This window comes from Podarcis muralis, chromosome 7 (assembly GCF_964188315.1).
Source record: "Podarcis muralis chromosome 7, rPodMur119.hap1.1, whole genome shotgun sequence".
NCBI lineage: Eukaryota > Metazoa > Chordata > Lepidosauria > Squamata > Lacertidae > Podarcis > Podarcis muralis.
Window position 1 is genome coordinate 16865021 of NC_135661.1, and position 13265 is coordinate 16878285.

The window sequence follows — 13265 nt, forward strand, 5'->3', positions numbered from 1 at the left end:
GACCCATTGTAATTTAATGGGCCCAAGCTATTTACCGTAGATTCCAGCGTATTAGGCGACTGGGTGTATAAGACGACCAGCTGCCAATTTGGGGGGTCGACTTATACACCCAGTCTTATATGTGGCAGCTTCGCTGGGCAGTGACAGTGAGTGGCGGGCTCTGCTCCATGCTGGGAGGAAGCCACCCAGTGAAGTCGGCTTAGCAACGCTGGGCAGCTTGGCCAGGCAGTTTCCTCCCGACGCGGAGCCCGCAGCCCACGGCTGTTGCCAGCAAGCCTATACCCGGCGTATAAGACGATCCCCGACTTTTTAGAGGATTTTCCGGGGTTAAAAAGTCATCTTATACGCCAGAATCTACGGTATTTTAGTGGCTATACTCTTAGTTTGACTACTGCCGGATGCAGCCATCTGTCTAAGATGAACACCAATCAAATTCCGAAAGAGCCAAAATTGTTGATTTCAACACAATGAGGGTGGATGGCAAAGATAGGTGTGTAGCTGTTTTTTTTTTTAAAAAAAGATCTGCCACCAGGGGGCAGGGTCCTTCCAAAAACAAGAGGCATTGTGGGGTGGAAAGAGATGAAAAGGTGCTTCTAAGAGAGACACTGTTTTTGGACAAATTTGTTTGGGGCACTGGACAGATAATTAATGCTACTGTTTTTATGGTGGGCACCACATTCAGGTGTCGTCAAGATAATTTTAGTTTCTTGGAGGCCATTCATTTCACTGGGTCATCTCTGAGTAGGACTACCACTGAGTACAGCCCTATACAGTGGTACCTCAGGTTAAGTACTTAATTCATTCCAGAGGTCTGTTCTTAACCTGAAACTGTTCTTAGCCTGAGGTATCACTTTAACTAATGGGGCCTCCTGCTGCTGCCACGCTGCTGGAGCATGATTTCTGTTCTCATCCTGAAGCAAAGTTCTTAACCCAAGGTACTATTTCTGGGTTAGCGGAGTCTGTAACCTGAAGCGTATGTAACCTGAAGCGCATGCAACCCGAGGTACCGCTGTATCTGCAAACATTTTTTTTTTTTTAGATGCCTTCTTTTTCTCCAAAGAGCTCCAAGTGCCCTACGTGTTTTCCCCACTCCTCCACCCCAAAAGGTAGGTTAGGCCCAGAGGCAGTGACTAGCCTGTAGGTCACACCCAGTGAGCTTCATAGCCAAGTGGGGATTTGAACCCTGGTCTCCCAGGTCCTGAATTGAAGGTGTGGGGAATTGAGAAAGTGAGCAAAACTGAAACGGATAGGTTTGTGGATGACAGCTCCCCCTGGAAATGCACCCCAGCAGTCAGGGCCCATAAGGTTTTCAAGAGTTCCCTGGCACATGCATCCATCCCCCGCCTCCTTGAGCATGTTGTGACAGCTGAAGTCGCCTGGAACGCACTCTCCCTTGGCTGGACTCCCAGGTCAACCGTTTCTGAGCTCCCTTCTGAAGCCGCCTGGCAGCCCAGACTTAAGAGGCGCCCGAGCCCGGTCTTAATGCTTTCTGTGTCAAAGGCTTTTCACCCAAGTCGGATCTTTGCCAGCGTTTCCCTGAAGTCCCTTAACTGCGGTGTCTTCCTGTTAAAGCCCTGGTCGCTGAACAGGAACAGGATGGGTCCAGTCAACAAAGCACAAGCTACCTTCTTCTGGTGCCCCAGCAAAGTTCCCTGTAATCGCGTGAGACAGGTTCTGGGGATGAGGAAGAAATTTTATCCTGGTTGCATTTAAAGGTAACCTGCTGAATTTGCACACCCACACCCATTTTTGTATAATTTTTTTATTGAGTTTTGATAACTCCTAAACATCAGATCAGTTTCTTAAATAACAATAACTGACCATTAATCATTTGAATCGCTGGTACTTTTGCACTCGGCAAATTGCCCTCCTTGGAAAGAAATCTGATAAGCCGAAAGTATCTAAATGGCAGAGCTCAAATAATAACATTTATGGGATAGAGAGCGTGGTTTTATTTCTTACGCAGATATCAAGGCACATGGTTGCTCAGCCCAGCAGTGTATGCAAACGTCTGGCTCATCTAAGAACCTTTATTCTCAATAATGATGGGACTCACAGGTGGAGAAGACTTTTATTTTTGCATGTCTTTATTACTTGTAAAGGGGATATTTGTATTAGTTAATACCCCTTTGGAGCTGCACTGTATCTTTGTGCTTTGTACTGTGATTCCTGCATCGCAAGGGGTTGGCCTAGATGACTATTTGGGTATCTTCCAACTGTGATTCTATGATTTTGTCCTTCTAGACTGTGATGCCTTATTCTTTTACACTTCTGAGTCTTGATTTTTTCCCTTTCTTGTTAACGTCTGCACTTTTTAAAAAAACAACAACACAATAAAATGTTTCTTTTTTTAAAAAAAAAAACAATAATTGACGTAACCTAGTAAAAAATAAATCTTGAAAACAATATAAACAAAGAGCAAACATTGGGCAGGGATTAAAGAAGAAGAAGAAGTATGTAGTAGTCTTTAAGGATCATATTGGGTAAGTATAACACCAAAAAGTATGTCTTTTATTTTGCAAATTCAGGAAGAAGGGAGAAGGCACACAAAGAAACAAAAATAATATATTGATGAACTTCAGCTTTAACCAGATCCATTTAAACACCAATGGTGGAAACCGGCCATGTACTTGGATATTGTGGATTGGGGGGGGGGGGTGTCAGTCTGGATGATTCTCCAAGTCCCATCCAATTCTTGGGATTCTGTATCTGTGGATGTCAAATGTATGAGAGCAAGCTTGCCCAACCTGTCCTTTTGTCTAGCTCATGGTTTTGGCTGATTCGCTTAAGCACCATAGTTAGCATAACCAAATAATTTGCTCCATGCCGTAGAACAAATGGGCGGACCTTTCCTCTACCCCATCACTATCTGCTAGGTAGGAGAACAGTATATGGAGGGGGAGTTGGGGAGCACTAAGCAGAAAGCAGGCTGGAAGCTGGGGACACAGAGACATGCTTGATCTGTGCTGGATCCAAAGCTGTGACTAATGGAGAAGCAAACAGTACTGATTCTTCTCAGACTTAAGCTTGAAATTTTGGCTAACCTATATTAAGAACTTTCATTCTCTTGCTAATTGTGCTGTTTGAAATGTTCATTTTATATCTGACTTCCTTTAGTCATGTTTTCTTTTGAAATGTTTAAAATAATAATCATTCGGGGTTAACGTTGCTGCATTAAAGGTGCCTTCTGTCGTTGACCTCCTTGATAATGTTTTATTTTGAAATCTTTAAGATAATAGTTGAGTTCCCTGTAAATTACGTTGCTTTGAATGTACGTATACTTTATATTTTGCTTTCTTCGGTATACTTTCTTCAGTCTACTTTATATTTGACTTGATTTTGGATTGTTTTATTTGAGCTTCTAATGTAGGTCGTAAACCTCTTTGAGAGGTTTTTGCTTTCTTTCTTAAAAATATAAAGTGGTGCAGAAATTAAAAGAAGAAAAAGGAGGAGGAGGAGGAGGAGGAGGAGAAGGAGGAGGAGGAGGAGGAGGAGGAGGAGGAGGAGGAGGAGGAGATCTGTTTGGGTGTTAATGCTGGGAGCTCCTCTATCTTATCCTCAAGTTGTACAGTGGTACCTCGAGTTAAGTACTTAATTCATTCCCGAGGTCCGTTGAGGTCCGTTCTTAACCTGAAACTGTTTTTAACCTAAAGCACCACTTTAGCTAATGGGGCCTCCTGCTGCTGCCACACCGCCAACGCGCGATTTCTGTTCTCATCCTGAAGCAAAGTTCTTCATCCAAGGTAGTATTTCTGGGTTAGCGGAGTCTGTAACCTGAAGCGTATGTAACCTGAAGCGTATGCAACTCGAGGTACCACTGTATATATGTGTAAATAAAAACATACCTCTGAAAGACACCATAATCTCTGCTGACCTTCATTCCAAGGAAGCGGAACTCGGGGTAAGCTTCTGGAGTCTCTCGCTGCTCAGAGATTGTGGTGGCATGTAACCGTATTGACACAACTCATAAACCAAACCAAAGTGAACTTACCTGTTCTACATTGACCTCTTCACACTTTTAATTTATATGTTAGCTTTTCCAACAGTGCAGTATCTCAGACCTTCCTGCACCAGTAGTTCAAATCAGCTCCAGACTTAACTCTCCCAAAACCTTGCAATCCTGAGTTGCGCAGCAGTCAATAAATGTCCAACTAGCTCCCTACTATAAACAATAGCATCGTCTTCCATTTAAAAAAGGATTGAGGAGGGCTAGTTGTAGTGCTATGGTAAAAGATGACACTTAACCAAAGATCCGATTTCTTGGAAGGCTGTATCCCAGAAGGCTTTAATTTGCACTTTCTGGAACAGTATACTAACTGAAACAGAGCCATCCTTCGAAATTCGCACTTTCCTGAATTTTGAAATGCGTTTCTCTCGCCAAGGAAGGCGCACCAAAAAGAAGAAGAAGAAGAAGCCTGCACTGGGATCAAGTGTCCAAAAAAATATACCCCTTAGTGAAAATGGAGATGTCAAAATTACTGCTTTGGTGGAAATTAGAATCATAGGATCGAGGGGTTGGAAAAGGTCCCAAGGGTTGTCTAGTCCAAACCCCAAATGGCTGTGCAAAAATTGGTACGTTAGGCAAACTGCCTTACAAAGGTGTGTGTATTAGGAGAAATGTGTATCAAAGTGCTACCAAATTTCCATGAATTTTTTTTTTTAATTGCAAACTGATTATGTGGTGTCGTGACAATATGCCTTGGACAGGTGAGAGGCTCCACCCACCTCTCATATTTGACCCACAAGGTTGATCCTCATCTGATATTTGAAAATGACTTAAGAACAACCATACATTTTTTCTACTTCTCTGCCATACCAGGATATATTATGGAACACACCCACCCACCAAATTTGCATTAATTTGCACTTCTGGAGCCAAAGCCATAAATGTCCAGTATTCAAAGTGGGCATGGAAATTGGGACCTCAATTAATACATTACATTGGCAATGTGGGGACTGCCAATTCCTCCTTGCTTCCATGCAACTGGGGGTTCCATGGTGCAACATTATTGTTTGCAAGCTCTAGTGGGACAGTGCAGCTCATTGGGGCCATAGCTCGGTAGGAGAGCACCAGAACTGAATGCAGGTTCCTTGGTTAGCATCTCCAATTAAAAGGATCTGGTGGTAGGTCAGGTCCTTGGGCCTGACACCCTGGAGAGATGCTGCCCATCAGGCCTGGACAACAGTGGTCTAGACAGGCAAAGGGTGTGGACTGGCACAAAGCAGGTTTCTGCGTTGCTGCCTTTTGGAGAAGGGGCATAGCTCAGAGAGTGTGCATCTGCTTTCCATGTAGAATGTCTGGGGTTTGATCCTCCCTGTCTCCAGTTAGAGATGGGCTCATCCGAAGCCCCAGAGAGCTACTGAATGGCTGTGTAGACAAGGCTGAACTAGATGGACCAACAGTCCAGCTTAGTGCATGCTAACTTTTCTGTGTTCCTATGCATAAAGGTCAGGCATGGGACTGGATTAACATGCATGGTCCCAATCCTTCCTCCACACCCTCTGAGAACCTGTGAACATGAACACGGCCAATAGCTCTCATTGGAAATCAGCATTTAGCACCAGGTAGAACACTGAGTTTCTTCTTCTTCTTCCTTTGCTCGCAGATGTGAACGAATGCGAAACCGGGAACGCAGGCTGCGAATCCCAGTGCTGTAACACAATTGGGAGTTTCTACTGCAAGTGTCCTGAAGGATCCAAGCTTAAAGATGATGGAAAGGCCTGTGAAGGTAATGACAGCCCATTCAACCAATCATTGTATCATTGGAGGCAGTTTGGGCTTCCCTAGATGCCAGTCCCTGCCTGCCTTCTTACTTGCAAACAGTCCAAAAGTTGTGCTGCCTGTCAGCTTTCTCCTCTTAAGAATTAGGTTGTACCATTGTATACTCTACATCCAGAGCAGCAGATCTTCTATGAGACAACCCTTACGAAATGCTGCATTTTGATGCATTTTTCACCCAAATCAGCTTTGATTCAAATTGAGAAAAGAATGACCGAGCTGTGTTTTAAGCCAGTGATGTGTGCTGAGAACTAGTGTAGCCCTTCTTGAGCTCAGCAGGGAGGAGACAATGGGAGCAAAACCAGAATGAGTTGGCTCTGCCTGTCATTGGCTCTGACTTTGTCAGTCACTGGCTTTGGCTCTACATACTGCTAGCCTCCCTGCCTTCCACCCCACCAGTTCCAATGGGCACTAGGTGTTGCTGGAGGGTTTTATCCCGGTGTGCCCTGTTCAAAGCTCAGTTTCATCTGGGAAGCAATTGAGCCTGGGCCTTCAAAAAGGTTTCCCCCCCACCTCTGCTCTAACAATGTTTTGGAAAAGTGTGTTTATGTGTGTTTAATTGCTAAGCCGGATTTAAGTGGATTAGTCTGCGCTGTCTGTTTGAGAGAGGGGTGTTGGTTTCACTTTCCAAAGGCAGAGAGTTTGACTTGAAGGAAGTGAGTTTTATGGTTTTGAGTGCCCACAACCAACTTTTCATGCCAAATGGCTTGGGTTGCAATATTTTACCAAAGAGAAGCAGGCAGATACAAGGCTCCTGGTCTTTATAGTGTGTGATCTGTGGCTTTTAAAACAACATTGGTTGCCTTTTTAATTGCTGTTGGCCTTGTTTGTTACTATGCTAGTTTATGTGAATAGATGCAGTCTTCTAAACTATCATCTTATACAAAGACAGAACACATCTCACCATAGTGGGGCAGATGGCAACCAGGTGTGCTGTGGATCTGCTCAAATCCCATCTGCACTGTATGTCTAAATCAGCATCATACCACTTTAAACAGTCGTGGTTAAGGGTACAGAGAGCTGTTAGCCGACCCCCTCCCAGAGCTTCAATTCCCATCACTCATAACAAACTACATTTTCCAGGATTCCTTGGAGGACGCGGGTAGTGCTGTGGGTTAAACCACAGAGCCTAGGACTTGCCAATCAGAAGGTCGGTGGTTCGAATCCCCCCGACGGGGTGAGCTCCCGTTGCTTGGTCCCTCCTCCTGCCCACCTAGCAGTTCAAAAGCACATCAAAGTGCAAGTAGATAAATAGGTACCACTCTGGCGGGAAGGTAAACGGCTTTTCTGTGCTCTGCCAGCAGCGGCTTAGTCATGCTGGCCACATGACCCAGAAGCTGTACGCCGGCTCCCTTGGCCAATAAAGTGAGATGAGTGCCGCAACCCCAGAGTCATCCGTGACTGGACCTTCACCTTTATGGCTGTTTAAAGTGGTATGAAACTGCTTTTAATGCATGGTGCAGATGGGGCCTCAGTCTGCCGTCCTGGTGCTGAACTGTTGGTAGACAGTTTCAAGGCCCCTCCCACTCTCCCTTTCTATGGTCATTTAAGTTTATACCTGACTTGGACCAGACAGCATTCAAATTGAGCAGGATTGAGGAGCCTCAAGCTTGGGGGCAGCAGCGAATGTGATCCCTCCAGTCCTCTCTATCTGACCTGCTGGCCATTCCCCAGGTGTCACGAGTGAGCCAGCAGTAAATCACAGGGAGTAGGTGAAGTTAACTCTTTATTAGAACAAACAGGGTCTGCACAGGAGTGCCAGGTCTAATGAGCACAGCAACTCATCTTCAGTAGGTCTCATCTCTCCACAGCTGCCTAAGTCTCCTCCTCTCTATTGGGATGTAGGGGGCGCTGTGGTCTAAACCACTGGCCTCTTTGGCTTGCCAATCAGAAGGTCAGCTGTTTGAATCCCCGTCATGGGGTGAGCTCCCGTTGCTCAGTCCCAGCTCTTGCCAACCTAACAGTTTGAAAGCACACCAGTGCAAGTAGATAAATAGGTATCACTGTGGCGGAAAGGTGAACAGCGTTTCTGTGGGCTCTGGTTTCTGCCACGGTGTTCCATTGTGCCAGAAGCTGTTTAGTCATGCTGGCCACATGACCTGGAAGGCTGTCTGTGGACAAACGCTGGCTTCCTTGGCCTGAAAGTGAGATGAGCACCGCAACCTTTGACTGGACTTATTCATCCAGGGGTCCTTTACCTTTTTTACCTTTACCCTCTCTTTCATTTCCCCAAGTAATCTGAGATCACACCTGCATATCTGCCTTTGCTCCTCACACTTCGTGCCTCTCTGGGTTCTGGGAGACCCGGGGGGAGGGGAGCTTGTTGCAGCAGGAGGGGGGAGACACTGTGACTCTTCACCAGCCTGACTCCTCTCTGCCTCTTGGCCTCCATCCTCCCACTCATCCGCTTCAGCGTCTGCCTTTGATTCTGCACTGCTGTCTGCCACAGGCTCTCCCAGCTCACTAAGCCCTGTTGCCTCCTCAGCTTCCAACACCACTTCTTCCCAGTCTGCTCCCTCTGACCACTTGTCGTCATCCCACCACCAGCCCCCAGGCTCTGAGTCTTCTTCTTCTGAGCTTCCCCAGCTGGTTCCTCCCACCTTCCTCTACATCCAAACAGTCCATGACATTAAGTCGTACCTGATACTGATCTTGCTAGAGTGTTTTTTTGCCTGGCTGGAATGTGTTCTTGAATTCTGATAATGCCTCTTTGCTTGCCTGGAAGGAGGACAGATAAGGTGTGTGTGTGTGTGTGTGTGTGTGTGTGTGTGTGTAGAAACTAGCCATGAATTAACACTTGTCACTCCAGTCACTTTTGCCTCTGGCCACGCCCACCACTGCCACATGACCCCTGGAAGGAAATGTGACTCCTGAGCTGGAAAAAGATTCCCTATCCCTGAAATAGGATTCCTTCACAGAGAAAACTGTCGTCTGCAAAAAAGAAATAGAAAAAGGGGGGGGGGCACATTCAGTTCATATTCATAAAAACACACCCACACACCCCAGATGTGAAATTGTTTCAAGATGTTTTATGGAAAGCGATTCATAAAAATGGAATCAAATAAATAAATACATAAATAAATAAATAAATAAATGGTTCCATACAAGGAGTGTGAGTGCAAATAAACAGAAAGGTATATTAACAGGACACATAAAACATTTAAGTACATTTTTCATATATATATTTATAGTCTTTATTGAAAAAGTAAAAAGTACAAAATTACAAGAGTAAGGTAAGACACACACAAAAAGAAACAAGAAATAGTACCCATGTAGAAAACAAAGCAGAGCAATAACAACAACAGCAAAATTATATTGTGTATATTATAAAAAAAAGTGTGTGTGGGGGGGGGGGGGGAGAGAATGCTATTGTATTTAACCAGACCTTAATCTAATATGGTATTTATGAAAATGAATTACAAATATCGTTAAATTTATCAAAGGCAAGTCTATGTTTCTTCACAACTTGTTCATGTGTAGCGAGTTTGTACATAGAGTAGACCCTCCAGGTATGTACTGCTCTGGATACGTAACTTTTGGGTTACGAACGCGACAAACCCGGAAGTGTATATTTCTGGGTTTCGCTGCATGTGCAGAAGCGTCGCCTCTGACTACGGACTTTTCGGGTTGCAGACAGACCCCCGGAACAAATTTAATTTGTATCCGGAGGGTCCACTGTATCTTCAATGCAATCATTAAAGATTACAACATTATTATTTTTTTTAAAAAAGCGCCCATGCAGGATTTAGCAATTCTGCAAACGTCACTTACAAAATAGAAACATTTGCAACTGACTCAGTTACATAAGGATTGTGTGTTCCTCAACCAGGAAGGCTGTATATACCATTTCTAAAGACTTTCTCTGTTCACTTTTGCCCCTGGTCCCACCAATTTCTGGCATGTGGCCCCCAGGAGGAAATATGGCCCTTGCACTGGAAAGATTCCCTATTCCTAAAACAGCGGCTCCCTTCAAATATAGGACTGTCTTGTGTAAAATAGGTCACCTGCTCTTATTACCATTCAATTCATATTTCTTACTAGCCCACAGACCTTCAAATTAACACACACACACACACACACACACACACACACACACACACACACACTCCCAGATATTTGATTTCATGCAAGGAGTGGGACCTCAAATACACAAAAAGGTATATTAGCAGGAAAAGTAAAACCTTTAAATAGATTATTTGTTATTTTTTAAAAGACATTAAAAAAAACCCAGTGCCCATTAACAAATCTGTAAAGTTGCTCACGACTCTTAATAGCTTGAAACAGAAACTTTTTTCAGGTGATTCAGTTACATAAAGAATGTGTGATCCATAACACATACCATTTCTAAAGGCTTTCTTGGAAAGGGAAAAATCAAAGCAGAGCTAAGTTTGGAAAGTACAGGCTGAAACAACATGGAGAAAGTGGAGCCGCAAGGTCAATAGGTTCAAGAATGGGTAGTGGGCCCTGACTAGGCTTGGGGCTTGGAGGGTATCCAACAATGGCCCCTGATATTGGCCCTGGCAGCAGGACACGCATTGCCCAATTGCTGGCTGGCGAAAGTCTCTCCACATGGATGGGGAATTTGTAGATCTCTAGATGTTGCTAGACTCCAAGTCCTTTGGGACTCTCCCTAGGTGACTCCCACTCTCCCCTTGTTGCTTTTGCTTGGCTGGAGTGGGTCCTTGAAATCTGAGAGTGCTTGGATGGAGGATAAAGAGGAATAACTGGGTTTCATTCCCTGCCAGTCCTACTCAGGGTAGACCCATCAAAATGAATGGCCAGCACTCACTCAGGCTCATTAATTTCAGGGGGTCTGCTCTGCGTAAAATGTAATTGGCTATGACTCTCTGACTGTGTGTAGAAGCAACCCCACTGGACAAAATCAAAATTAGCACTTGTTGGCCCTCCCATTTTTTGCTTCTGGCCCTGCCCACCACTGATGCATGGCCCCTGAAGGTTGTGTAGAAGAGCACATGAGCCAATTCTTCATGGAAGCCCATATTTCACAGGCCCATGTTTAAGTTGGTGTCTGAACCGAGGCCTGCGAAAACCGGTCTGGTCTGGGGAAACTTCAGCATCTGTCCAGATCACAACTCATCAACCACATCCTGAAAAAGAAACCATGCAAGTGAGTTGTGCCATGACATGGTGAGTCACAGTCTGGAGATGTGTCGGAGGGTTCAACCGTCTGGTTTTGGTGAACTTCACGGCCAATGTGCATTGACTTCACCATAGAAAAATCAATTGGCTCTGAAGCATATTAGACCAGCAAATTTCCTTGTGTCACCTCTCGTTAGGTGACAGAGAGAATCCCCAGAAGGAATGACATTTTCAGGGGTAGACAAACCAGTGTATTTGTGATCCATGTCTTGTTGATGTGCTTTCACCCTTGCATCTAATCTTTCGCATTTCCACATTAACTTGCAGTTTTTCAACCCATACGAAAATTCACATATAAGCACCCATTTCCAAACACGGATCAAACCTAGCTCAGTGTAGAGCATCTGCTTTGCTTGCAGAAGGTCCCAGGTTCAAATCCTGACATCTCCAGGAAGGGACTGAGATAGAATGCTCCTCCCAGACCCTGGAAAGCTGCTAGTGGTCAGTTTGTAGACAATACTGAGTGGAGTGAACCAACGTATTCTTTCAAAATACAAAGCAAGCAAGCAAACTGTTGGATATCTATGTTCTGATCCTTGTGTTAGGTACAGATCAGATCAGAGCAAACACTTGAAAGACTGAGTTCTTCATACTTCTCCAGACACCAGCGTTTGATCAGAGCTATGTCTGGATGGACTTGGTTACCGGGATAAAATGGCACCTTTGCTTATGAATGTGCATTAAAAGCAATCTGGGAGCATGAAATACTCTTGGTGGGCTGGATGTTCAGGAATTTTAGCAATCATTTCTTCTTCTTCTTCTTCTTCTTCTTCTTCTTCTTCTTCTTCTTCTTCTTCTTCTTCTTCTTCTTCTTCCCTTGCCATTAGAGTATATTTTATTGGGGGGTGGGGAGATTGAAATATTTCCAGGCTCCTTGCACTATCAATATGTGTGAAACGAACACTGTTGCCCGTATCTGAGTCAAGCTAAGCCATTTTTAATTTCCCCAAAATTCCCCGGACAGGGATTAGCCTGTTGAATGATTAAAGGTTTCTCAGCCATCAGGGGGAAATGAACCATCTCTTGCCGACGCTTTGGCAATCCAAGCCACACATCGCTGTTTTGCAGTAAAGATTGGCCAGCAGCCTTGGCTAGCATTATATCTGACCCGCGTGTTAGCCTCAGACTGACCTATACCTTTGATCCAAACTTGCGATCACCTCACTCCCCCCCCATCCTTCTCCTCAAACAGCTGGGCTTGGAAAGATTAGATGTTCCACGAGGGGATATAGCTCTTTTGATGCTTTGAGTTGTGACTCGGCTGGGGGAAGGGGGCAATAGAAGGTCTTTCATAGCTTGTGAAATCATTTCCATCTCATCAAATGCTTCTATACAGGGAAGAGAAGTGGAAGCTGGTCCATTAGAGCAAATGGGGCACTGGCCCACCAGCCTCAGCCTCCACATGCCTGCCTTCCTTCTTACAAACAAACAAACCAACCGTTGGCTCTAGCGCCTCCTACTGTCAACCTCCCTGCCTTCCAGCCCCAATGGACACCAGCCACCACTTCCCACAAGACCAGGAAGGCTGCCTAGACCATTTATAAAGACCCCATCTGCCCAGTTTTGCCTCTGCCCCCTGCAACTATTGTGATGTGGTTCCCCAGAAGGTTGACCTGAAGGGGAAAATGGTCCCCCTATCACTGAAATTGAGGATTCCTTCAAATTTTATTTTTTTTATTTAGATTGTATCCATCCCTCCCAGAGTGGGAGTCTCTACCTGCAGGCTTGCAATCTAAAGCAAGAAAGGGCCCACAAGGGGAAAGGGGCAGGGAGAAAAGAGCAGAGGTGGGAATCAAACTTGGCTACCAAACAAAGGACTGTCCTCTGTAAAATAGGACCCCTGCTTTTATTACTGTTCAGTTCAGTTCATATTTCTTAATAGCCCACAGACCTTCAAATTAACACACACACACACAAAGAGAGAGAGAGAGAGATTTGATTCCATACATGGAGTGGGACCCGAAATATACACAGTAAGGACATATTAACAGGGCAATTAAAACATTTAAATGGATTTTTATTTTCTTTTAAAGAAAAAAACAACATTAAAAACAACTGGCGCCCATTAGCAAATCTGTAAAAATTGCTTACAACTCTTAATAGCTTTAAAAAGTAACTTTTGTTTTCTTTTTGTTTTTTGTATTATTTGAAACTCTAATAAAATATTATTTAAAAAAATAAAAATAAAAAGTAACTTTTGCAAGTGATTTGGTTACATAAAGGCTGTGTGATCCATAACCGGCATGGTTACTGATGCCACTTGTAAAGGCTTTCCTGTAAAGGAAGCAAGCAAAGCAGAACTAAGTCTGGAAAGCATGGACTAGAA

The 13265-nt window shown here is 44.4% G+C and overlaps 1 protein-coding gene across 4 annotated transcripts in view; it reads left to right on the forward strand.

The window, feature by feature from the left end:
* MEGF6 (multiple EGF like domains 6) overlaps positions 1–13265 on the forward strand; it is a 213010-nt gene that overhangs the window by 77821 nt on the left and 121924 nt on the right. For 3 of the 4 annotated variants that reach the window (XM_028740972.2, XM_028740975.2, XM_028740973.2), the window contains one exon: positions 5607–5729. The exons of the other annotated variant lie outside the window; for it this stretch is intronic. In XM_028740972.2, coding sequence (XP_028596805.2) covers positions 5607–5729 — 123 coding nt within the window. The remainder of the gene's footprint in view (positions 1–5606; positions 5730–13265) is intronic. 4 annotated transcript variants of the gene reach the window in all.